At 46.3% G+C, this 27,759-nt stretch overlaps 1 protein-coding gene across 1 annotated transcript in view; it reads left to right on the top strand.

The window, feature by feature from the left end:
• Positions 1-27,759, top strand: part of LOC137374293 (coagulation factor X-like) — a 131,371-nt gene that overhangs the window by 55,616 nt on the left and 47,996 nt on the right. The window contains exon 7 of the mRNA XM_068040108.1: positions 6,330-6,447. Coding sequence (XP_067896209.1) covers positions 6,330-6,447 — 118 coding nt within the window. The remainder of the gene's footprint in view (positions 1-6,329; positions 6,448-27,759) is intronic.

Consider the following 27,759-nt stretch of genomic DNA (forward strand, 5'->3'; position numbering starts at 1 on the left):
CCCGTGAATCCCCAAGTGCATCTAGGTGCTCTTCTTTAAATGTTTGAGTGCTTCTACAAGGTGTGACCCTGTGCTAGCAGCTGTGCTGGAGACAGGCTGCTATCGGGCTGCCCCTTGGCCTGGGATGACTTTGGCCATCCTCTGGCTGCCTGAGGCCTGGAGGGCCCTGCCTGCCTAAGGGTTTCCTGCTCCTCAGGTGTCATGGTGGTTGGAGCTGGGGTCACTGGTGGAGGGGCTGAGGAGTCGCTGTCCCCACTCAGAGTGCCCTGAGGAGAGACCCCAGATGTGGAGGTCAGCCTCTCCTCCTCCCTGCTGACCAGAGAAGGACGAGGAGCTGGAGAAGTCTCCAAGGGTCTTGTCCTTCTCTCACTTTGCCACTACTGCATTGAGCTCACGGCCAAGGGGATGATTTTCAGGTCTGTGCGCATCTGTGGGATCTGGCTCTCCAAAAAGGTCACCAACCTCTCGATGGAGGAAGCCATGCGCTCACATGCCTGAGACATGGTAGCACTCATGGCATGGATAGACTCCATCGTTGGCTCATGGCTGCGGATTGCCTCTGGCATCTCCGCCAGATGTTCCCTTACCACTGTCTGAAACTCCAGCATGTTCTGTGCTGCCGACACCAGAGGCTCATCATCAGCTACAGTTCTCTGACTGTCAGTGGCCTCGGCTGGCACAGCCTCCATCAGCTACTCAGGCTTGTTTGTGGTGCTCTCACCAGCTTGCCCCTGAATCTAAGCCCAAATGCATACCCACTGATGTGAGAGTATCTGTGCTGATGGAAGATGCTGGAGAATGATGTGACAATGACTGCTCCTCCTCCTCGGTGGTCGGCCACTGTCCCCCTGTCACAACGTCAGCACAAACCTCCTGTGTTCAATGACCTGCATGAAAAAACACAAACATTTCTGGGTTAGGTTGTTCAGATCTCCACATGACAACCATGTGTGATGTGGATCTCTAGAAGTGTGGTGAGGGCACATGCGCACAATCTTCACTCTCTTGTGTGAACACTCCAGTCTCAACATCCACGACTGAATGGCCACCCTGGGCCCCACTACCTCCAGTGCCTGCTCCTCAGCTGGTGATAGAGGCCGAAGATCTGGGATATCTCTTACCAGTCCTCAGTCTCCTCCCTGCTATGGGCCTGTTTGTCCTCCAAGTAGAAAAACAGACATAGTAAGACTTTGCAAGAAGAGCAACAGAGCACTTATGCTAGTGGCAGCCCCTCGTCCCCTGTTACAGTCTCCTAAATGGTTCCTCCCCACATCTGCTCTTGGGATGTAATGGGGCTGAGCTGTGAAAGAAGGTGGCCTGTCGCCAAGATGCAGCCATGCATCTGCCAGGATGTGGAAATGCCTCAACCCCTTGCCAGTGCCTTTGTGGTCACTCCCTCCCTATGTCACATCCCTCCCGCTTGGCCACATGCATGCCCCAAAGAGAAGAATTCACACTGGAAGAACGAAGGAGGTCCATTCACTCTCTTCCTGCACTGGACACAGTTCCATTGGGTGATACCACAGCTGCTGACCTCCATTCAGGCTCGCTTAGTCAGGTGGGAGGATCTCTTGCCATCCCTTGGAAAGAGGACCTCCTGCCTTTCCCTTGCAATCTCCCAGGGAGGCATCACTAAACTGTGTGGCTACCTCGCTAAACTGTGGGGTCTTGCCTCAGCCATGGTGCCAGGTTAGTCCCACTCCGCCTCAATGGTTGTTAGTTCTTGTGCAGGGGTGGGGTGGGGATGGGGTCTAAGTGTTGCAACAGCACTCTAGTGGGGTCCAGCTGCACTCCAGTTTACTGCTACACTGAAAGGCAGCAACACAACAAGGCTGGCAGTGCTTTAACTATGGTACCAGACCTGCATTGGAGTCATCTGACACAGCAATCACTGCCTCGGAGCCGTTATGGTAAGTGGCTACCCGCCCGCACATATGACTGGTGGTGATGGCACCGGCTTCTGGGTCTGCCACCAGGACCCGCAACCGTGTCAGAAAATTCAGCGCATGCATTCTGCCAATTTACAGTTGCTACCAGGGCCTAGACACTATCATATATCCTTCCCATTTTCCTAATTCAACCCATAAAGTCTCCACTGCCTGCTTACCCCTCATTATATCCTCTCATCATAGAATTAATTTCACTCTTAATCACTACACTGCATTTTCTGACAATGCAACCACTAGGTGGCGCAGTACTGGCACATGTGCAAATGCAGCCTCATCCACTGAAATGTCACTGCAACGTCTCTGGAGCTGCCAGTAATAAAAATGGCGCTGCTCCATTTGTCACCAAAAGTAAAAGCAGCTTTAAACCCAACTCCCCACAATGGCTGCAATTGCTGCCTCCATCCCACCCCAACAGTACTCGTGCTAGTACAGGCCCATATAATCTCATTGTAAGGCATCTTTCAATTTGCTCTTGTATGGTACTTATTATTCTAACATATTGGTTTCGGAAATGGATTCATGTGGCTTAGTCTCTTGCATAATTTTACCTGTAGTGCCTCACACATAATTTCTGACTGTTACTCTACTTGCTTCCCTTTCGTTTGTTCTCGAACTATTATCTATATTACATTTTCCACTTGAGCCCTACCCACCCTGAATACAGATTTATTATTTTAAGTTCCTTGATTGCCCTATTCATCCTTTCCACTCGTCTGGTTCAGGTGGAGCCCATCCTAATGGTACAGTTCCTTCCTGTGCCAATACTAGTTCCAATGTTCCATGAAATGGAACCTCTCTTTCCCACACCACTCCCTTCAGCCTCCCTCGTCTGTCTATCCTGACATCAATTTTCACCTGGATTGGGTCATAATCCAGAGATTATAGCACTTGAGGTCATGGATCTCCTTATTTTTATTGAGCTCCTTGTTCCTGTTACTCTCCAAGCAGGACCTCTCGCCTACTCTTCCCTATATTGTTGGTTTGAAAATGGACTACTGCGACTGGATCCTCCTCCCACACGCCCACCCACCAGCACCCACCGCACCCCCCCCCCCACCCCCCCCCCCCCCACCACCAGAAAATATCCTTTCAAGCCGGTTCGAGATGTCCTTCACCCTGGCATCAGGTAGGGATCATAGCATGTGGGACTCCCAGTCCTGCTTACAAAGAATGCTATCTGTCCCCCTAATTATTGAATCCCCTACAACTATGCTATTACGCTTCCCTCCTTCTCCTCATTCCTTTGGACAGCTTACTGCTCCAAAGTGCCATGGTTCCCATTCGGGCTGTTCTTCCGACAGTCTTTATCCTTATCCTCACAGGTAGCAAGTACATTGCACCTGTTGAAAAGGATCAGCTTCTGCCGATCCTCATTCTCTGTCTCACCGAAGTTCCCTTTTCACTGTCGGACACATCCACCCTGTTCTGAACCTACACCTCTCTACAAGGTGTGCCAAAGTCTGGAGCAAATTGTTCAAATTCTGCTCACCCTCCCTTCTTTGGAGTGTCTCCAATTCACACTCCAGCTCAATGATCTGAGCTGGAGAGATCTGAGATGGAGTCATCTAGTTAACATGTGTTCACGCTGAATAGTCTCGCTGTACACAAACTCCCACATACTGCAGTCCAGACACACAACCTGCTCTGCTATCTCGTCGTCTCGATTATTTATATCTACTTTTTAGTTTGTTGCAGATTTTTCTCCTTTTTGGACGCATTAACCTTCACAGAGTACTCAAACAACTAGACAAAAATGTCAAATACATTCTGCCCTAATCTTAAATGAACCACTACAAGTGTTGGAGGCAAAAAGCAGCACCTCCTTCCCACCTTGCACTGAAATCTCACTCTGAACAAATTCCCAACTTTCTTGTTCACAACACGATATGTGGTTATGCTCTCGGCTTCAGCAAAAGGAATTTAAAATTTTTTTTAAATCATAAAATCTTTTTAAATCTTATTTCTGAAAAAGGCCGCCAATACAAATGTGTAGTTATGTCCAAAACAATCCTGGTTCTTTCTTTTCTTTTGGGCCTCCTTATCTCGAGAGACAATGGATACGCGCCTGGAGGTGGTCAGTGGTTTGTGAAGCAGCGCCTGGAGTGGCTATAAAGGCCAATTCTGGAGTGACAGGCTCTTCCACAGGTGCTGCAGAGAAATTTGTTTGTTGGGGCTGTTGCACAGTTGGCTCTCCCCTTGCGCCTCTGTCTTTTTTCCTGCCAACTACTAAGTCTCTTCGACTCGCCACAATTTAGCCCTGTCTTTATGGCTGCCCGCCAGCTCTGGCGAATGCTGGCAACTGACTCCCACGACTTGTGATCAATGTCACACGATTTCATGTCGCGTTTGCAGACGTCTTTATAACGGAGACATGGACGGCCGGTGGGTCTGATACCAGTGGCGAGCTCGCTGTACAATGTGTCTTTGGGGATCCTGCCATCTTCCATGCGGCTCACCTGGCCAAGCCATCTCAAGCGCCGCTGACTCAGTAGTGTGTACAAGCTGGGGATGTTGGCCGCTTCAAGGACTTCTGTGTTGGAGATATAGTCCTGCCACCTGATGCCAAGTATTCTCCGAAGGCAGCGAAGATGGAATGAATTGAGACGTCGCTCTTGGCTGGCATACGTTGTCCAGGCCTCGCTGCCGTAGAGCAAGGTACTGAGGACACAGGCCTGATACACTCGGACTTTTGTGTTCCGTGTCAGTGCGCCATTTTCCCACACTCTCTTGGCCAGTCTGAACATAGCAGTGGAAGCCTTACCCATGCGCTTGTTGATTTCTGCATCTAGAGACAGGCTACTGGTGATAGTTGAGCCTAGGTAGGTAAACTCTTGAACCACTTCCAGAGCGTGGTCGCCAATATTGATGGATGGAGCATTTCTGACATCCGGCCCCATGATGTTCATTTTCTTGAGGCTGATGGTTAGGCCAAATTCATTGCAGGCAGACGCAAACCTGTCGGTGAGACTCTGCAGGCATTCTTCAGTGTGAGATGTTAAAGCAGCATCGTCAGCAAAGAGGAGTTCTCTGATGAGGACTTTCCGTACTTTGGACTTCGCTCTTAGACGGGCAAGGTTGAACAACCTGCCCCCTGATCTTGTGTGGAGGAAAATTCCTTCTTCAGAGGATTTGAACGCATGTGAAAGCAGCAGGGAGAAGAAAATCCCAAAAAAGTGTGGGTGCGAGAACACAGCCCTGTTTCACACCACTCAGGATAGGAAAGGGCTCTGATGAGGAGCCACCATGTTGAATTGTGCCTTTCATATTGTCATGGAATGAGGTGATGATACTTAGTAGCTTTGGTGGACATCCGATCTTTTCTAGTAGTCTGAAGAGACCACGTCTGCTGACGAGGTCAAAGGCTTTGGTGAGATCAATGAAAGCAATGTAGAGGGGCATCTGTTGTTCACGGCATTTCTCCTGTATCTGACGAAGGGAGAACAGCATGTCAATAGTCGATCTCTCTGCACGAAAGCCACACTGTGCCTCAGGGTAGACGCGCTCGGCCAGCTTCTGGAGCCTGTTCAGAGCGACTCGAGCAAAAATATGTCCAAAACAATCCTGGTGCACCCAGTTATTAAGGAGAAAGTATTGTCAGAAGTCATAAAATTTGGCTCAGGACCTAATTTGCATTTAATGGTGAAGTTTTCCCAGTCCTCAATGTTTCTCAGATTGTCCTTACAAAATCAGTTGTGGTAGGACACTGGTAACACAAGATCCTGGGCCCAATTCGGGGAGCTACACTGTCTGCTACACAGACCTGCCTTTGGCTTGGAGGCTGCTAAATCAGGGCTTTCCAGAAGGAAGAGAGATGTTACTATTTTTGCCCATAATTAATTCCATAAGAGAGCAGCTACTTTTCTGTCCATGATCAACACCGCTGGGGATCAGCTTGTTTAGCTTCCTACCAAATAATGTCAGTTATATTGATGAGCAATGCCATGGGGATCAGCTAGTTTTCAGTCCACAAGCAACACCACTGGGGATCACCTAGTTTTGTCACCCACAAGCAATGCCACCAGACTCAATTAGTTTTTTTTATCCATGAGCAGTGCCATTCGATGCGAATTTCTAACCTGGAGAAATACCAGGTGTTCTGTTCATGAGCAATGCCATAAGGGGTTGGCTCGTTTTCTGTCTGAGCATTTCTACTAGGTTCATCTAGCTTTCTGTCTATGGGCAATGCCAATAGTGATTATTTTCCCTTCCCGATGGAAGCAATTGCAGGTCTTGCTTTTTGTAGAGGTGAGTGAGTTTCAACTTCTCTGATTAGGATTGGGGGCCTAAATAGTTCTTAAGTTGCCTGTGACCAGTTTGCTGAAGATCCACAATGCTCGATGTGACTAATTATTCTGATGCCATGTGTTAATTGTCCTGCAGGTTCTTTTAGTTGATGAAGTTGGCAAGGGATTTTGTGGAGGCACAATTCTAACCGAGCTTTTAGTGTTAACTGCAGCCCATTGCCTAAACCAGACAAAGGCCATCACTGCTGTTTTTGGTAAGGGATCTGCTGTTTTCTAACGAGCTTCTTTGACAAATTAAAAATTAAAATTAGTCCAGTATGAAAGTGAGGTTATTCTCTGATCTAGTGTGCGTTTTTGCCTATCTGTATTGCCCATATTTCTATCAGCTGTCTATTTAATGTCTACTGTGTATAAATAGCTCTACTATGGTTATTGGTTTATAGATAAAGATGTTTCAGAGTGGATGAATGCTGGGATTTCTAACTCACACTCAGGTTTACTAATGTGCAAATGATGAGATTGAGGGGGGGTAGGCTAAGCCAGCATTTATTGCCCATCCCCATTTACCCTTGAGAAGGTGGTGGTCAGCTGCCTTCTTGAACCGCTGCAGTCCATGTGGGATCGATACACCCACAGTGCTGTTAGGAAGGGAGTTCCAGGATTTTGACCCAGCGACAGTGAAGGAACGGCGATATAGTTCCAAGTCATGATGGTGTGTGGCTTGGAGGGGAACTTGCAGATGGTGGTGTTCCCATGTATCTGCTGCCCTTGTCCTTCTAGATGGTAGAGGTTGCAGGTTTGGAAGGTGCTATCTAAGCAGCCTTGGTGAGTTGCTTCAATGCATCTTGTAGATGGTACACACTGCTGCCACTGTGTGCTGGTGATGGAGGGAGTGAATGTTTGTGAATGGGGTGCTAATCAAGCAGGCTGCTTTGTCCTGGTTTGTCGAGCTTCTTGAGTGTTGATGGAGCTGCACCCATCCAAGCAAGTGGAGAGTATTCCATCACACGGGGAGGCGGTGGCAAAGTGGTATTGTCACTGGACTATTAACTCAGAGACCCAAGGTATTGCTCTGGGGACATGGGTTCAAATCCCACCCCAGCAGAAGGTGGAATTTGAATTCAATTAATAAATCTGGAATTTAAAAAAATGTAGTCTAATGGTGGCCATGAAACCATTGTCGATTGTTGTAAAAACCCATCCGGTTCACTAATGTCCTTTAGGGAAGGAAATTTGCTGTCCTTATCAGGTCTGGCCTAGGTGTGACTCCAGACCCACAGCAATGTGGTTGACTCTTACATGCCCTCTGAAATGGCCTAGCAAGCCACTCAGTTGTATCTAACCGCTACAAAGCCAATAAAAAGGAATGAAACTGGACGGACCACCCGGCATCGACCTAGGCACCGACAACGGCAAACCCTGCAAAGTCCTCCCTACCAACATCTGGGAGCTTGTGCCAAAGTTGGGAGAGCTGTCCCACAGACTCGTCAAGCAACAGCCTGACATAGTCATACTCACGGAATAATACCTGACAGACAATGTCCCAGACACTGCCATCACCTTCCCCGGGTATGTCCTGTCCCACCGGCAGGACAGACCCAGCAGTGGTGGCAGCACAGTGGTATACAGTAGGGAGGGAGTTGGCCTGGGAGTCCTCAACATTGACTCTGAACCCTATGAAGTCTCATGGCATCAGGTCAAACATGGGCAAGGAAACATCCTGCTGATTACCACCTACCGCCCTCCCTCAGCTGATGGGTCAGTACTCCTCCATGTTGAAAAGCACTTGGAGGAAGCACTGAGGGTGGCAAGGGCACAGAATGTACTCTGGGTGGGGGACTTCAATGTCCATCACCAAGAGTGGCTCGATAGCACCACTACTGACCGAACTGGCCGAGTCCTAAAGGACATATCTGCTAGACTGGGTACGTGGCAGGTGATGAGAGAACCAACAAGAGGGTAAAACATACTTGACCTCATCCTCACCAATCTGCCTGCCGCAGATGCATCTGTCCATGACACTATGTTCTGGAGACAAAGTCCCGCCTTCACATTGAGGATACCATCCTTCGTGTTGTGTGGCACTACCACTGTGCTAAATGAGATAGATTTAGAACAGATCTAGCAATGCAAAGCTGGGCATCCATGAGGCGCTGTGGCCATCAGCAACAGCAGAATTGTACTCAACCACAATCTGTAACCTCATGGCCTTACATATCCCCCACTCTACCATTACCATCAAGCCAGGAGACCAACCCTGGTTCAATGAAGAGTGCAGGAGGGCATGCCAGGAGCAGCACCAGGCATACCTCAAAATGAGGTTTCAACCTGGTGAAGATACAACCCAGGACTACTTGCATGCCAAACTGCATAAGCAGCATGCGATAGACAGAGCTATATCCCATAACCAATGAATCAGATCTAAGCTCTGCAGTCCTGCCACATCCAGCCTGAATGGTGGTGGACAATTAAACAACTAACTGGAGGAGGTGTCTCCACAAATATCCCCATCCTCAATGATGGGGGAGTCCAGCACATCAGTGCAAAAGATAAGGCTGAAGCATTTGCAACAAGCTTCACCCAGAAGTGCCGAGCTGATGATCCATCCTCGGCCTCCTCCTGAGGTCTCCAGCGTCACAGATGCCAGACTTCAGCCAATCCGATTCACTCCATGTGATATCAAGAAACGATTGAAAGCACTGGATACTGCAAAAGCTATGGGCCCTGACAATATTCCGGCAATAGTATTGAAGACCTGTGCTCCAGAACTTGTCGCACCCCTAGCCAAGCTGTTCCAGTACAGCTACAACACTGGCATCTACCCTGCAATGTGAAAAATTGCCCAGGTATGTCCTGTACATGAAAAGCAGGACAAGTCCAACCCGACCAATTACCACCCCATCAGCCTACTCTCAATCATCAGTAAAGTGATGGAAGGTGTCATCAACAGTGCCATCAAGCGGCACTTGCTCAGCAATAACCTGCTCAGTGACACTCAGTTTGGGTTCTGCCAGGGCCACTCAGCTCCTGACCTCATTACAGCCTTGGTTCGAACATGGACAAAAGAGCTGAACTCAAGCGGTGAGGTGAGAGTGACAGCCCTTGACATCAAGTATGGCATCAAGAATCCCTAGCAAAACTGAGGTCAATGGGAATCAGGGGGAAAACGTTCCGATGGCTGGAGTCATACCTAGCGCAAAGGAAGATGGTTGTGATTGTTGGAGGTTAATCATCTGAGCTCCAGAACATCACTGCAGGAGTTCCTCAGGGTAGTGTCCTAGGCCCAAACATGCTCAGCACCATTCGTGACTCCTCAGATACTGAAGCAGTCCGTGTAGAAATGCAGCAAGACCTGGACAATATCCAGGCTTGGGCTGATAAATGGCAAGTAACATTCACACTACACAAGTGCCAGGCAATAACCATCTCAAACAAGAGAGAATCTAACCATCTCCCCTTGACATTCAATGGCTTTACCATTGCTGAATCCCCCAGTATCCACATCCTAGGGGCTACCATTGACCAGAAACTGAACTGGAAAAGCCATATAAATACCACGGCTACAAGAGGAGGTCAGAGGCTAGGAATTCTGAGGTGAGCAACTCACCTCCTGACTCCCCAAAGCCTGTCCAACATCTACAAGGCACAAGTCAGAGTGTGATGGAATACTCTCCACTTGCCTGGATGGGTGCAGCTCCAACAACACTCAAGAAGCTCGACACCATCCAGGACAAAGCAGCCCGCTTGATTGGCATCCCATCCACAAACATTCACTCCCTCCACCACCGACTCACAGTGGCAGCAGTGTGTACCATCTACAAGATGCACTGCAGCAATGCACCAAGGCTCCTTAGACAGCACCTTCCAAACCCGCGACCTCTACCAACTAGAAGGACAAGGGCAGCAAATGCATGGGAACACCACCACCTGCAAGTTCCCCTCCAAGTCACACACCATCCTGACTTGGAACTATATCGCCGTTCCTTCACTGTCGCTGGGTCAAAATCCTGGAACTCCCTTCCTCACAGCACTGTGGGTGTACCTACCCCACATGGACTGCAGCGGTTCAAAAATGCAGCTCACCACCACCTTCTCAAAGGCAATTAGGGATGGGCAATAAATGCTGGCCTGGCCAGTGACGCCCACATCCCATGAATGACTTGTGCCTTGTAGATGGTGGACAGGCTTTGGGGAGTCAAGATGTGAGTTATTCGCCACAGAATTCCCAGCCTCTGACCTGCTCTTGTAACCACAGTATTTATATAGCTACTCCAGTTCAGTTTCTGATCAATGGTAACCCCCAGGATGTTGATAGTGAGGGATTCAGTGAAAGTAATGCTGTTAAAAGTCAAGGGAAGATGGTCGGATTCTCTTTTGTTGGAGATGGCCATTGCCTGGCACTTGTGTGGCGCGAATCTTACTTGCCAGTCTGAATGTTGTCCAGATCTTTTTGCGGACTGCTTTAGTATCTGAGGAATCGTGAATGGTGCTGAACATTGTGCAATCATCAGCGAGCATCCCCACTTCTGACCTTGTGTTGGAGGGAAGGTCATTGATGAAGCAGCTGAAAATGGTTGGGCCTAGGACACTACCCTGAGGAACTCCTGCAGTGATGTCCTGGAGCTCAGATGATTGACCTCCAACAACCACAACCATCATCCTTTGCCCTCGGTATGACTCCAACCAGTTTTCCCCCGGATTCCCATTGACTGCAGTTTTACAAGGGCTGCTCGCTGCCATACTCGGTCAAACGCAGTCACCTTTGCCTCATGATGGGAAAGGAATTTGCATATGGTGTCACTACAAATTAAAAATGCCAGCAACTAATTTGTCCTCTTTCTACCCGTACTAAAGCCTCAACAGAAGGTAGGTTGTTAAGAGAAGCGAGAGTTAGAGAGTCAGAGTGGTTTAAGGAGAGAATTCTTGAGTTCACAGCATAGGCAGCTGAAGGCACAGACGACATTGATGGACCGAAGCAAATCTGAAATACACAAGAGGCGAGAATTGGACAAGAGTTCTTGCAGAGATGTAAGGCTGGAATAGATTATAGGCATGGGGAGGGGAGGAGTGAGGCCATGGAGGAATTTTAAGACAAGAATGTAAATATTAAAATGAGGCATTGCTGAACAGGGAGCCACTGTAGATCAGTGAGCACAGAGGTGATGGGTGAAGGGGACTTGATAAAGATGCAGGCATCAGAATTTTGCATTTGTTTTTGTTTATAGAATTTGCAAGGAGGGAGGTCATCCACAAGAGCATTGGAAAAGTTATGTCTAGAAGTAACAGGGGCAAGACTGTTACGGCCAGATGAGAAAGAGGTCTTGGGTTCCCTTTCAGCCTTCACCTGGTCTTAATGTAACAGAGTTTATTTTTTAAACACACCATATTTTTAGCTCCCCCATGGTGAATCCTTGTTCACCGCTTTCTAATTATAAGACAAAGAAACCAGCACAAACAGGTTTTCTTAGGTTTAAAGGAGAAAAGTTGAAATTTATTAAACTTAAACTCTAATTCGGTTAACGCCGACGGATACACGCAACGCCACCACGCTAGCGTGCATATGTGATACACTCATGCAATTAGAGACAGAAAGGAGCAGAAGAACAATAAAGTGGAAAAGTTTGAGGCAATATCTGAAGAGTTGTTGTTATGGTTCTTCAAGCTCACTGTAGAGTTCTTGATTGTAGATCGATCTTGCTTTTCGTTGGGGCCCAGTATTCTTCTTAAACCTTGTTTGCTGTAGGAGACTTTCTCTCTTGGGGTTCATGTGTCTTCAGTGTATTCAGAGGCTGGTGAGAAAGAGATGGGAGCAGACAGGAGAGAGATCTCAATCCAGGAGCAAACAGACTTTCTCCCCAAACAGTTTGTACAAATTCAAAAAACTCACGTTGCCCAGCAGGTTAGTCATGTGACTAGCTGGTTTGACCATGTCCATTTGTGTATTCAGCCATCTTTGCAGCCAGTCTGGAATGTGAGCTCCCCCACCTTCAATGTCTGGTGATCAAAAGTCTATTATGGGTTGAATGTCATGGAATGGTTACTTTGTCCTTCCAAACACCGTATGTTAATATGCAAATGTCTTTTCCAGCCATGGCTGATCTGTTTAACAAGTCCGCCCCTCACTCCAGTAACAGCTTAAAATCAACGTTCATGACAAAATTAATGTGCATCATTCTTGGCAGGTGGCGACTGAGCATGACAATTGCGAGATTCAGCAGCAGATTAGCTAAAGCAGGGCATAAACAGATGATGTTCTGGTGATGGAAGTAGGTGATCTTGTTGATGGAGAGGATGTTGGGTGGGAAGCTCAGTTAAGAGTCAAATTGGATGCTGAAGTTGCGAATGGTCTGGTTGAGCCTCAGACAGTGACCAGCAAGAAGGATGGAGTTCGTGAGTTGCGAATGGTAATTGTGGTGAGGACTGAAACATGGCTTCAGGGTTCCAAACAAATAGAGGAAATTTCAGCTCATCAGTACTGGCTGTTGGACAAACAGGGGTCAAGAGAAATGGTGGTGAGGTAGAGGTGAGTCACATCAGTGTAGATACAGAATCGGATGTGTTTTCAGGGCCATCCTTCTGGTAATAAACTGCTGACCACACAGGCCAGTAATAAACTGCCAACTAACTGGGTCAGTAATAAACTGTAATAAACTGCCAATCACATGGGTTAGTAATAAAGAGTAATAAACTGTGTATACGGGTATGCAATCAAGTGGTGACCACATGGATACTAATAAACTCAAACAAACTGCTGATCACACCGGTCAGTATTAAACTGTAACAAACTGCTGAGTGCACGTGGTGGAGCCGCTGTGATTCCAAACGCAATGGCTCATTACCACGTCCGGGGAGGATGCCCCCCCTCCCCCATAGCGATGACGTGGAGGTGGTGGGCGAGTCATCCCCGGCAACGACGTCCAGCTCCAATGCACAGGCACCGGTGCCATTTTTGAAGAGCTTACAGCCCTCAATGAGCATCAAAGTTTTAAAGAGACAGTAACCTTTAAGTTTTTAAAAATGAATAAAATAAGCTTTCCAGGCCCACTCCCACCAACCCCTCGCCCCCCCCCCCCAATGGCATTACACATCATTCCTGACCTTTTCCCCCCCGGAATACATACCATTACAATTTGACCTTTCCCCCCACCAAAGTCCTTTACCCCTTTCCATCACCCCCCCCACCCCCGACTAATCCGAAGAGTTTTAAACCTGCTCCCACCTCCCAGACAAAGAAAATCATCTCCTCGCCCCTCCCCACAGGTGTTGCACCTCGTTTCCCTGAACGGGGATTCAAAGGCGTGGCATTGCCGGCCGCCATCAAGTAGATACCAACCTGCTGGCAGAATTGCTGTGGCCTCATATTCATTAAAGGTAAGTATCAATTTGCATATTATAATGCTGGTCCCATTGCCGAGTGGCAGGGCAGCCGCCATGAAGCCTCGCCACCAGTGCCAAGATCGGTATGGAGTCTGCCAGCTTCGGGGTCAGTGGCCTTCTCCATTGCTATCTCCATTCCCCCCCCCCCCCCCCCCCGCTGCCACTGTTCTGGGCATTGGACAGGCTTTAAAATCCAGCCCCATGAGTCAGTCCAAAAATGCAAATAACAGCTGACCACGTGGATTAATAGTAAATTGTACTGAACTGCTGACCATATGGGACAGTTCTAAATGTGATAAATGGCTGAGTACATGGGACAGTGAAAAAACTGTAATACGAACATACGAATTAGGAGCAGGAGTAGGCCACTCAGCCCTTCGAGCCTGCTCCGCCATTCAATAAGTTCATGGCTGAACTGATTACTCCACATTATCACCTACCCTCGATAACCTTTCACCCCCTTGCTTATCAAGAATCTATCTCCCTCTGCCTTAAAATATTCAAAGACTCTGCTTCTGCCACCTTTTGAGGAAGAGAATTCCAAAGACTCACGACCCTCTGAGAGAAAAAGTTTCTCCTCATCTGTGTCTTAAATGGCTGACCCATTATTTTTAAACAGTGACCCCACAAGGGGAAACATCCTTTCCACATCCACCCTGTCAAGACCCCTCAGGATCTTAATATGTTTCAATTCTATGAGTAGCATAGTGGCGCAGTGGTTAGCACCACAGCCTCACAGCTCCAGTGATCCAAGTTCAGTTCTGGGTGCTGCCTGTGTGGAGTTTGCAAGTTCTCCCTGTGTCTGCGTGGGTTTCTGCTGGGTGCTCCGGTTTCCTCCCATAGCCAAAGACTTGCAGGTTGATAGGTAAATTGGCCATTATAAATTGCCCCAAATGTAGGTAGATGGTAGGAGAATGGTGGGGATGTGGTAGGGAATATGGGATTAATGTAAGATTAGTATAAATGGGTCGTTGTTGGTGGGCCGAAGGGCCTGTTTCAGTGTTGTATCTCTAAATAAATAATAAACTGTTAAGTACTTGTTCATAATAAACTAAAATAAAATTCTGACCACAGGTGTCAGTAATATAATGTAATAAACTGTTCATTACATGAGTCAGGCCAGAATTTTAGATCGGGGTGGAGCCCCTGCCCGCTAGTCAAAAAGTCAATGACTAGCCCGCCTCTGCTGGGCCTGGAAGCCGGCAAGGATTGTATGTCGCCCAGGCCTTAATTGGCTTCGGGCGGGACTTCCACCCCTCTGAGGCAAGATGTCCCGCCTCCAAACATCTCAGCAGTCCCAGCAGCTCCACTGGGATCGATGGCCACGAGGCCCTGGAATTAAGATAAGTATGTGGGGCCTCGCCGGGGCCAATCGGCTGGGCCCCAGCAAAACAGCAGGTGTTGGTTGTGGGGGCAGAGGGGGGATGTGCTTCAGTGGGGGCGGCTTGTGCTATGAGGTGGCCCTCCGTGGGGCACAGGGTGCCCGATCATGAGCGGCCCCACCAAGCCCACAAAGAGGTCGCCAGGTTTACTGAGCAGCGGAAGCAGGAGGAGGCCCTTAAGTGGCAATTAATTGGCCTGGGGAGGATGGGCAGGTTGTCTCAGAAAATTGCAGCAGGGGTTGGAAGGCAATGGTAATGGTACCCCCTGCCTCCCACTCAATTTTACACCCACCCTGCTTCTAACCCGATCCCGCTGGTGGCGTCAAATTCCTGCCATAAGGTAGTAAACAGTGAGCGTATGGAACAGTAATAAACTGTAATAAACTGCTCCAGACATGGGTCAGTAATAAACTGTAAAAAAATTGCTGCCCATGCAGATCAGTAATGAACGGGAAAAACCTGTGTACACAGGTCAGTAATAAACTGCTGACCACATGGGACGGTAATAAACTGTAATAACATGCTAACCATATGGGTCAGTAATAAACTGCAATAAACTGCTGACCATATCAGTCAGTACTAAACTGCTGCACTCACGGTCAATAGCACAGTGGAATAAACCGAAGAGCACACAGGTCCGCAATAAACTGTATTCAACTGCTGACCACATGGGTCATTAATAAACTGCTGAATGCATGGATCAGCTATAAACAGTAATAAATTGCTGACCACATGTGTCAGTAATAAACTGTTGACCATACGTGTAAAAATAAATTGAAATAAACTGCTGACCACATGGGTCAGTAATAAACTGAGTACTGCTTGAGTTCACAGAATGTGAAGACGGGAGTTTGGTGAGTGAATGGATCTTAAGGGGTAAACTCTCAAAGTCTTGTTTTTCTTTGCCTTTAGCAGTTAACTTAACTTGCCTCTTAAACAGTAATTTTAAGTTTTTTCCAGTCTGATACAGGGCCAGCTGTGGCTAGTTAATTAGGTAGCTGGCTTAAACTGTTTTCTGAGCTCTAGCAGAGCTGACTCATCATTGTTTTCCAGAGGTATAAATACAGCAGTAGCTGAGTGCTGCTTGAGTGCACAGAGTATGAAGACAGGAATTTGGTGAGTGAGGGGGTTCGGTGAGGAGTGGAACTATAAATTAATTAAGAAAAATAAATTTCATTTAATTAACACAATAAAGATGGCAGGCGAGTCATGTGTTGCAGTTGCAGCATGTGGGAGCTCCTGGATCTCACAGAAATCCATGGTAACCACATCGCTAGTATCTATGGCTTGAGGAGCTTTGGCTCAGAGTTAATGAGCTGGAGGCCAAGCTGCAGACATTGCCATGCAGCAGGGAGGGGGAAAGTTACTTGAACACTTTGTTCCAGAAGGTAGTCTCACCCCTTAGGATAGAGCTGTCTGATTTGGTCAGTGGTCAGAGACAGGAGAGTGTGACTGTGAGTCAGGCAGATAAGGGGATCAATAACGTGGGACTGGAGGAGCCTCAGCCCAGCCAATTGAGCAACAAGTTTGAGGTTTTTGCAGCTTGTATGGACAAGAGCAAGGGCTGTAGTGTGGATGAGCAGACTGACTATGGCACCATAGTAGAGAAAGCCATTCAAGTGGAGGCGTGAAAAGGAATGTAGTGGTAGTAGGGGACAGTATAGTCAGGGGGATAGACACAGTTCTCTGCATCCACGGGCGAGAGTATAGAATACTATGTTGCTTGCCTGGTGGCAGGGTTTGGGACATCTGCTCTGGGCTGGAGAGGAACTTGTAGTGGGAGGGCGAGGATCCAGTGTTCATAGTTCGTATAGATACCAACAACATAGACAGGACTAAGAAAGACATTCTACATAGGGAGTATGAGGAGCTAGGCACTAAATTAAAGAGCAGAACCTCACAGATAATAATCTCTGGATTATTACCTGAGCCATGTGCAAATTGGCATAGGGTAAATAAGATTAGAGAGATGAATGTATGGCTCAAAGACGGTGTGGAGAAGTGGGTTCCGGTTCATGGGGCACTGGCACCAGTACTGGGGAAAGTGGGGGCTGTACTGTTGGGACAACTTCATCTGAACCATGCTGGGACCAGTGTTCTGGTGAGTCTCTTAACTAGGGAAATAGAGAACTTTAAACTGAATAGAGAGGGGGAAGGGATCATGTAGGGGAAGATTGAGTAAATTAAAATGAAATGACAAGGCAAGAGATCAAGGAAGCAATAAAGGTAATAGTTATCAGAGTATGGCAGGAAGGGGCAGCATTTGCAAACTTAAGAGTGTGCTAGCAGATAGAGCCAGAGTTTACAAAAACAGTAAAAAAAAACTGAAACAAAAACAAGAAATGCTGGATTCACTCAGCAGGTCTGGCAGCATCTGTGGAAAGAGAAGCAGAGTTAACGTTTCGGGTCAGTGACCCTTCTTCGGAACTGACAAATATTAGAAAAGTCACAGATTATAAACAAGTGAGGTGGGGGTTGGGCAAGAGATAACAAAGGAGAAGGTGCAGATTGGACCAGGCCACATAGCTGACCAAAAGGTCACGGAGCAAAGGCAAACAATATGTTAATGGTGTGTTGAAAGACAAAGCATTAGTACAGATTAGGTGTGAATATACTGAATATTGAACATCAGCAAGTGCAAACCTGAAGAAAAACAACCTGAAAAAAACAGTGGGTGAGCAAACTGAACAAACTAAGATGAACTGAAATAAATACAAAAAAAGATTGTAAAAAATATAAAAAGGAATGCCAAAAAAAAGGAAGAAAAAATAACTAAAAATGACTAAAAATGAAAGTAAAGTGGGGGGCTGTCATGCTCTGAAATTATTGAACTCAATGTTCAGACCGGCAGGCTGTAGTGTGCCTAATCGGTAGATGAGATGCTGTTCCTCGAGCTTGCGTTGATGTTCACTGGAACACTGCAGCAATCCCAGGACAGAGATGTGAGCATGAAAAAAAACTGAATTAAGGGCTCTGTATCTGAATGCATGCAGCATTCACATTAAAACAGATGAATTGACAGCTCAAATAGAAATTCATATGTATGTCCTGATAGCCATTACAGAGATGGGGCCACAAGGAAACCAAAGCTGGAACCTGAATATCCAAGGGTACGTGACATTCAGGAAGGAAGGGAAGCTGGGAAAAGGTGGTTTGGTAGCTCTGTTAATTAAAGAGGGCAATAGTACTGTAGTGAGAGATGACCTTAGTTCTAAAGATCAAGATGTAGAATCAGTTTGGCTGGAACTAAGTTGTTTTTAGGTCTCCGAACAGCAGTGGTAATGTAAATCACAGTATAAGTCAGGAAATTAGAGGTGCCTGTAATAAGAGTAATACAGTAATCGTGGGGGATTTCAATCTACATATAGACTGGGTAAACTTTATTAGTACTAATGTTGTGGAAGAAGAACTCTTAGAATGTATGCCAGATGTTTTTCTAGAGCAGTACATTAAGGAACCAACTAGGGAACGGGCTATTTTAGATCAGTATTGTTCAATGTAAAAGGGCTAATTAATCTTGTTGTAAAGGAGCCTTTAGGAAAGAGTGACCATAATATGTAGAATTTTACATTAAGTTTAAAAGTGATGTAGCTCAATCAGAAACTAGGATCTTAAATCTAAGCAAAGAAAACTATGAAGGTCTGAGGGGCAAATTGGCTATCATGGATTGGCAAACTACATTAAAAGGTATGATGGTAGATAGGCAATGGCTAACATTTAAAGAACTAATGCATAGTCTACAACAAAAATACATTCCTTTAATGCACAAAAATCAGCAAGGAAAGTGTTCCAACCATGGCTAATGAAAGAAGTCAAGGATTGTATTAGATCAAAGGAAGAGGCACATAAAGTTGCCCAAAAAATGGTAAGCCTGAGGACTGGGAGCATTTCCGAATTCTGCAAAGGAGGACCAAGAAAAATATTAAGAAAATGCAAATAGAATATGGGAGTAAACTAGCAAGAAACATAAAAATGGACTGTAAAAGCTTCTATAGGTATGTAAAAAGGAAAAGATTAGAAAAGACAAATGTGGATCCATTACAAGCGGATTCAGGAGAAATTATAATGGGGAATAAGGAAATGGCAGAGAAACTAAACAAATACTTCATGTCTGTCTTCACGGAGGAAAATACTAAAAACCTCCCAGAAATACTAGAGAATCAAGGGACTACTGTAAACAAGGAACTGCAAGATATTAATATTAGTAAAAATAATCGTACGAGAGAAATTAATGGAACTTAAAATAGACAAATCCCCTGGACCTGATGATTTACATCTCAGAGTGTTGAAAGAGGTGGCTGTAGAAATAGTAGATGCATTGGTGGTCATCTTTCAAAATTCCATAGACTATGGAATGGTTCCTGCAGATTAGAAGGTAGCAATTATAACCCCATTATTTAAGAAAGGAGGGAGAGAGAAAACGGGGAACTACAGACCTGTTAGTCTAACATCAGTCATAGGGAAAATGCTAGAATCTATAATAAAGGATGTGATAACAGGATACCTAGAAAATTATGGCAGGATTGGGCAGAGTCAACATGGATTTATGAAAGGGAAATCATGTTTACCAAACTTGTTGGAGTTTTCTGAGGATGTTACGAGCAGAATAGGTAAGGGGAATCCAGTGGATGTAGTATATTTAGATTTTCAGCAAGCTTTTGATAAAGTCACACACAAGAGGTTGGTAAGCAAAATTAGAGCACATGGGATTGGGGGGAATATACTGACGGATTGAGAACTGGTTAACGGACAGAAAACAGAGAGCAGGAATAAATAGGTCATTTTCGGTTTGGCGGGCTGTGATTAGTGGAGTACTGCAAGGATCAGTGCTTGGGCCCCAGCTATTCACAATCTATATCAATGATTTGGATGTGGGGATTAAATGTAAGTTTTACAAGTTTGCAGATGACACAAAACTAGGTGGAAGTGTGAGTTGTGAGAAGGAAGCAAAGACGCTTCAAGGGGATTTGGAGAGGCTAAGCAAGTGGGCACCAATTTGGCAGATGGAGTAGAATTTGGAGAAATGTGAGGTTATCCACTTTGGTACGAAAAACAGAAATACAGGCCAGAATTTTATGCCCCCCCCCCCCCCCACCGAAATGAGCAGGCTGGTGGCAGGTCGATGCATAAAATTGAGTGGGAGGTGACGGGGGCCATTCCTGACCCCTTCCCACCCCGCTGCAATTTTACACGGAGCAGCAATGGCGAAGAACAGCCCACCCACCCCAGGCCAATCAAGGCCCTTAAGTGGCCAATTAGCTGGCACTTAAGGGCCTCTGCCCACCACCACGTGTATTTTACCCTGGGCTGGCGGGTGGCTGAGGCCTCAAAAAGCCTGCCTGGTGAAACCAGGCGGCTTTCTTGTGGGCTGGTGGGGGGCCCTCCTGATTGGGCACCCTGTGCCCCATGGTGGGCCGCCCCCAAAACTCCAACGACCCTGAATGCACAGCACTATCCCCATCCTCCTAATCAACCCCCCTTGCCTCGCCAGGGCCTGACCGATTGTCCCCGGTGAGGCCCCAAAAACTTACCTCCTTTCCTGGTTCAGTCCCAGCAGTGGCCACTGCTTCCAGTGGCGCTACTGGGACTATGAGCTACCGGCCCGATGATTGGCCAACAGCTCCATTAGGCTGGATTTCCTGCCTGAATGAGGCAGGAAGTCCCGCCCAAGATCAATTAAAGGCCTGGTGAACAAATAATCCCAGTCTGACTCCCCAGGCCCGGCAGAGGTGGGCTCACCCCTGACTTTTCGGCCAGTGGACAGGGCCTCCCGCCCAATGAAAAATTCAGGTCAACAAATATTTCTTAAATGGTGAGAGGGTGAGAAGTTTTGAATTTCAAAGGGACTTGGGTATCTTTGTTCATGAGTCACTGAAAGCTAACATGCAGGTACAGCAAGCAATTAAAAAGGCAAATGGTATGTTGGCCTTCATTACAAGAGGATTTGAGTACAGGAGTAAAGATTTCTAACAGCAGGGGCGGCACAGTGGCGCAGTGGTTAGCACCATGGCCTCAAAGCTCCAGGGACTTGGGTTCAATTCTGGGTACTGCCTGTGCGGAGTTTGCAAGTTCTCCCTGTGACTGTGTGGGTTTTCGCTGGGTGCTCTGGTTTCCTCCCACAGTCAAAGACTTGCAGGTGGTAGGTAAATTGCTCCTAGTGTAGGTAGGTGGTAGGGAATATGGGATTACTGTAGGGTTAGTATAAATGGATGGTTGTTGGTCGGCACAGACTCAGTGGGCCGAAGGGCCTGTTTCAGTGCTGTATCTCTAAATAAATAAAATTATAGAGAGCCTTGGTGAGACCACACCTGGAGTACTGTGTGCAGTTTTGGTCTCCTTACCTAAGCAAAGATATACATGCCATAGAGGGAGTGCAACAAAGGTTCACCAAACTCATTCCTGGGATGGAGGGATAGTCCGATGAGGAAGGATTCAATAGACTGGGCCTTTATTCTACAGAGTTTAGAAGAATGAGAGGTGATCTCATTCCAACACATGAAATTCTTAAAAGGCCCAACAGGGTAGATGCAGGAAGGATGTTTCCCCTGGCTGGGGAGTCTAGAACCAGGGGACACAGTCTCAGAATGAGGGGCAGGCCATTTAGGAATGAGATGAGGAGGAATTTCTTCACTCAGAGGGTGGTGAATCTGTGGAATTCTCTGCCCCAGAGGGCTGTGGAGGCTCAGTCGTTGACTATGTTCAAGAATGATATTGATATATTTCTCCATGTGGATAGTGCAGGAAAACGGTGTTGAAAGAGCAGATCAGCCATGATCCCACTGAATGGTCGAGCGGGCTCAAAGGGCTGAATGGCTTACTCCTGCTCCTATTTCTTATGCTAACATGTTCTTATGCTGAGTGCAAAGTTTGGTAATAAACTTTAATAAACTGCTGATCATAAGTGTCAATAATAACCTGTAATAAGCTGCTGATCACACTGGGTCACTAACAAGTTGTATTATACCGCTGAGTACATGGTTCAGTAAAAAACTGCTGACCACATTGGTCAGTAATAAACTGTAATAAACGGCTGACTACGAAGGTCAATAATAAACTGTAATAAACTGCTGACTACATGGGTCAGTAATAAACTGTAATAAACTGCTGACCACATGGGTCTGTAATAAACTGAAATAAACGGCTGACTACGAAGGTCAATAATAATCTGTAATAAACTGCTGGCCACATGGGTCAGTAATAAACTGTAATAAACTGCTGATCATATGGGTCAGTAATAAACTGTAATAAACTGCTGGCCACATGGGACAGTAAGAAACTGTAATAACCTGCTGGCCACATGGGTCAGTAATAAACTGTAATGAACTGCTGACTACCTGAATCAGTAATAAACTGGAATAAAAAGCTAACCACATGAGTCAATAATAAACTGTAATAAATTGCTGACTACATAGGTCAGTAATAAACTAAAATAAACGGCTCTCCGCATGGGTCAGTAATAAACTGTATTAAACTGCGGACTACGAAGGTCAATAATAAACTGGAATAAACTGCTGAAGACATGGGTCAGTAATGAACTGTAATAAACCGCTGACCACATGGGTCAGTAATAAACTATAATAAACAGATCACCACATGGGTCAGTAATAAAGGGCAATAAATTTCTCACCATAAGGGTCAGTAATATACTGTAATAAACTGCTGACCACATGGGTCTGTAATAAACTGAAATAAACGGCTGACTACAAAGGTCAATAATAATCTGTAATAAACTGCTGGCCACATGGGTCAGTAATAAACTGTAATAAACCGCTGACAACATGGGTCAGTAATAAACTGCAATAAACTGCTGACCACACGGTCAGTAATAAACTGTAATAAACTGCTGACCACATGGGTCATAATAAACTAAAATAAACTGCTCTCCACATGGGTCAGTAATAATCTGTAATAAACTGCTGACCACAGAGGTCAGTAATAAACTGTATTGAACTGCTGACCACAGAGGTCAGTAATAAACTGAAACAAACTTCTGACCACAGAGGTCAGTAATAAACTGTAATAAACTGCTGACTACATGGGTCAGTAATAAACTGAAACAAACTGCTGACCACAGAGGTCAGTAATAAACTGTAATAAACTGCTGACTACATGGGTCAGTAATAAACTGTAATAAACTGCTGACCACATGCGTCAGTAATAAACTGTAATAAACTGCTGACAACATGGGTCAGTCATAAACTGCATTAAACTGCTGACCACAGTGGTCAGTAATAAACTGAAACAAACTGCTGACCACAGAGGTCAGTAATAAACTGTAATAAACTGCTGACCACACGGTCAGTAATAAACTGTAATAAACTGCTGACCACATGGGTCAGTAATAAACTAAAATAAACTGCTCTCCACATGGGTCAGTAATAATCTGTAATAAACTGCTGACAACATGGCTCAGTAATAAACTGTATTGAACTGCTGACCACAGAGGTCAGTAATAAACTGAAACAAACTGCTGACCACAGAGGTCAGTAATAAACTGTAATAAACTGCTGACTACATGGGTCAGTAATAAACTGTAATAAACTGCTGACCACATGCGTCAGTAATAAACTGTAATAAACTGCTGACCACACGTGTCAGTAATAAACTGTAATAAACTGCTGACTACATGGGTCAGTAATAAACTGTAATAAACTGCTGACCACACGTGTCAGTAATAAACTGTAATAAACTGCTCTCCACATGGGTCAGTAATAATCTGTAATAAACTGCTGACAACATGGGTCAGTAATAAACTGTATTAAACTGCTGACCACAGAGGTCAGTAATAAACTGAAACAAACTGCTGACCACAGAGGTCAGTAATAAACTGTAATAAACTGCTGACCACAAGGTCAGTAATTCTTCTTTCTTTTGGGCCTCCTTATCTCGAGAGACAATGGATACGCGCCTGGAGGTGGTCAGTGGTTTGTGAAGCAGCGCCTGGAGTGGCTATAAAGGCCAATTCTGGAGTGACAGGCTCTTCCACAGGTGCTGCAGAGAAATTTGTTTGTTGGGGCTGTTGCACAGTTGGCTCTCCCCTTGCGCCTCTGTCTTTTTTCCTGCCAACTACTAAGTCTCTTCGACTCGCCACAATTTAGCCCTGTCTTTATGGCTGCCCGCCAGCTCTGGCGAATGCTGGCAACTGACTCCCACGACTTGTGATCAATGTCACACGATTTCATGTCGCGTTTGCAGACGTCTTTATAACGGAGACATGGACGGCCGGTGGGTCTGATACCAGTGGCGAGCTCGCTGTACAATGTGTTCTTTGGGGATCCTGCCATCTTCCATGCGGCTCACATGGCCAAGCCATCTCAAGCGCCGCTGACTCAGTAGTGTGTATAAGCTGGGGATGTTGGCCGCTTCAAGGACTTCTGTGTTGGAGATATAGTCCTGCCACCTGATGCCAAGTATTCTCCGAAGGCAGCGAAGATGGAATGAATTGAGACGTCGCTCTTGGCTGGCATACGTTGTCCAGGCCTCGCTGCCGTAGAGCAAGGTACTGAGGACACAGGCCTGATACACTCGGACTTTTGTGTTCCGTGTCAGTGCGCCATTTTCCCACACTCTCTTGGCCAGTCTGGACATAGCAGTGGAAGCCTTACCCATGCGCTTGATGATTTCTGCATCTAGAGACAGGTTACTGGTGATAGTTGAGCCTAGGTAGGTGAACTCTTGAACCACTTCCAGAGCGTGGTCGCCAATATTGATGGATGGAGCATTTCTGACATCCTGCCCCATGATGTTCGTTTTCTTGAGGCTGATGGTTAGGCCAAATTCATTGCAGGCAGACGCAAACCTGTCGATGAGACTCTGCAGGCATTCTTCAGTGTGAGATGTTAAAGCAGCATCGTCAGCAAAGAGAAGTTCTCTGATGAGGACTTTCCGTACTTTGGACTTCGCTCTTAGACGGGCAAGGTTGAACAACCTGCCCCCTGATCTTGTGTGGAGGAAAATTCCTTCTTCAGAGGATTTGAACGCATGTGAAAGCAGCAGGGAGAAGAAAATCCCAAAAAGTGTGGGTGCGAGAACACAGCCCTGTTTCACACCACTCAGGATAGGAAAGGGCTCTGATGAGGAGCCACCATGTTGAATTGTGCCTTTCATATTGTCATGGAATGAGGTGATGATACTTAGTAGCTTTGGTGGACATCCGATCTTTTCTAGTAGTCTGAAGAGACCACGTCTGCTGACGAGGTCAAAGGCTTTGGTGAGATCAATGAAAGCAATGTAGAGGGGCATCTGTTGTTCACGGCATTTCTCCTGTATCTGACGAAGGGAGAACAGCATGTCAATAGTCGATCTCTCTGCACGAAAGCCACACTGTGCCTCAGGGTAGACGCGCTCGGCCAGCTTCTGGAGCCTGTTCAGAGCGACTCGAGCAAAGACTTTCCCCACTATGCTGAGCAGGGAGATTCCACGGTAGTTGTTGCAGTCACCGCGGTCACCTTTGTTTTTATAGAGGGTGATGATGTATTAAACTGCTGACCACAGTGGTCAGTAATAAACTGAAACAAACTGCTGACCACAGAGGTCAGTAATAAACTGTAATAAACTGCTGACCACATGGTCAGTAATAAACGTTTGACCACATGGGTCAGTAATAAACTGTAATAAACTGCTGACAAAGAACAAAGAGAAAAGAACAAAGAAAATTACAGCACAGGAACAGGCCCTTCGGCCCTCCAAGCCTACGCCGATCCAAATCATCTATCTAAACCTGTCGCCTATTTTCTATGGGTCTGTATCTCTTTACTTCCTGCCCATTCATGTATCTGTCTAGATACATCTTAAAAGACGCTATCGTGCCCGCGTCTACCACCTCCACTGGCAATGCGTTCCAGGCACCCACCACCCTCTGCGTAAAGAACTTTCCACGCATATCCCCCCTAAACTTTTCCCCTTTCACTTTGAACTCATGTCCCCTTGTAATTGAATCCCCCACTCTGGGAAAAAGCTTCTTGCTATCCACCCTGTCCATACCTCTCATGATTTTGTACACCTCAATCAGGTCCCCCCTCAACCTCCGTCTTTCTAATGAAAATAATCCTAATCTACTCAACCTCTCTTCATAGCTAGCGCCCTCCATACCAGGCAACATCCTGGTGAACCTCCTCTGCACCCTCTCCAAAGCATCCACATCCTTTTGGTAATGTGGCGACCAGAACTGCACGCAGTATTCCAAATGTGGCCGAACCAAAGTCCTATACAACTGTAACATGACCTGCCAACTCTTGTACTCAATACCCTGTCCAATGAAAGAAAGCATGCCGTATGCCTTCTTGACCACTCTATTGACCTGCGTTGCCACCTTCAGGGAACAATGGACCTTCACACCCAAATCTCTCTGTACATCAATTTTCCCCAGGACTTTTCCATTTACTGTATAGTTCACTCTTGAATTGGATCTTCCAAAATGCATCACCTCGCATTTGCCCTGATTGAACTCCATCTGCCATTTCTCTGCCCAACTCTCCAGTCTATCGATATTCTGCTATATTCTCTGACAGTCCCCTTCACTATCTGCTACTCCACCAATCTTAGTGTCGTCTGCAAACTTGCTAATCAGACCACCTATACTTTCCTCCAAATCATTTATGTATATCACAAACAACAGTGGTCCCAGCACGGATCCCTGTGGAACACCACTGGTCACACGTCTCCATTTTGAGAAACTCCCTTCCACTGCTACTCTCTGTCTCCTGTTGCCCAGCCAGTTCTTTATCCATCTAGCTAGTACACCTTGGATCCCATGCGCCTTCACTTTCTCCATCAGCCTACCATGGGGAACCTTATCAAACGCCTTACTGAAGTCCATGTATTTGACATCTACAGCCCTTCCCTCATCAATCAACTTTGTCACTTCCTCAAAGAATTCTATTAAGTTGGTAAGACATGACCTTCCCTGCACAAAACCATGTTACCTATCACTGATAAGCCCATTTTCTTCCAAATGGGAATAGATCCTATCCCTCAGTATCTTCTCAAGCAGCTTCCCTACCACTGACGTCAGGCGCACCGGTCTATAATTACCTGGATTATCCCTGCTACCCTTCTTAAACAAGGGGACAACATTAGCAATTCTCCAGTCCTCCGGGACCTCACCCGTGTTGAAGGATGTTGCAAAGATATCTGTTAAGGCCCTCGCTATTTCCTCTCTCGTTTCCCACAGTAACCTGGGATAGATCCCATCCGGACCTGGGGACATGTCCACCTTAATGCCTTTTAGAATACCCAACACTTCCTCCCTCCTTATGCCGACTTGACCTAGAGTAATCAAACATCTGTCCCTAACCTCAACATCCATCATGTCCCTCTCCTCGGTGAATACCGATGCAAAGTACTCGTTTAGAATCTCACCCATTTTCTCTAACTCCACGCATAACTTTCCTCCTTTGTCCTTGAGTGGGCCAATCCTTTCTCTAGTTACCCTCTTGCTCCTTATATATGAATAAAAGGCTTTGGGATTTTCCTTAACCCTGTTTGCTAAAGATATTTCATGACCCCTTTTAGCCCTCTTAATTCCTCGTTTCAGATTGCACCTACAATCCCGATATTCTTTCAAAGCTTCGTCTTTCTTCAGCCGCCTAGACCTTATGTATGCTTCCTTTTTCCTCTTAGCTAGTCTCACAATTTCACCTGTCATCCATGGTTCCCTAATCTTGCCATTTCTACCCCTCATTTTCACAGGAACATGTCTCTCCTGCACGCTAATCAACCTCTCTTTAAAAGCCTCCCACATATCAAATGTGGATTTACCTTCAAACAGCTGCTCCCAATCTACATTCCCCAGCTCCTGCCGAATTT

The sequence above is a fragment of the Heterodontus francisci genome, chromosome 10 (assembly GCF_036365525.1).
Source record: "Heterodontus francisci isolate sHetFra1 chromosome 10, sHetFra1.hap1, whole genome shotgun sequence".
In the NCBI taxonomy this organism is placed as follows: Eukaryota; Metazoa; Chordata; class Chondrichthyes; order Heterodontiformes; family Heterodontidae; genus Heterodontus; species Heterodontus francisci.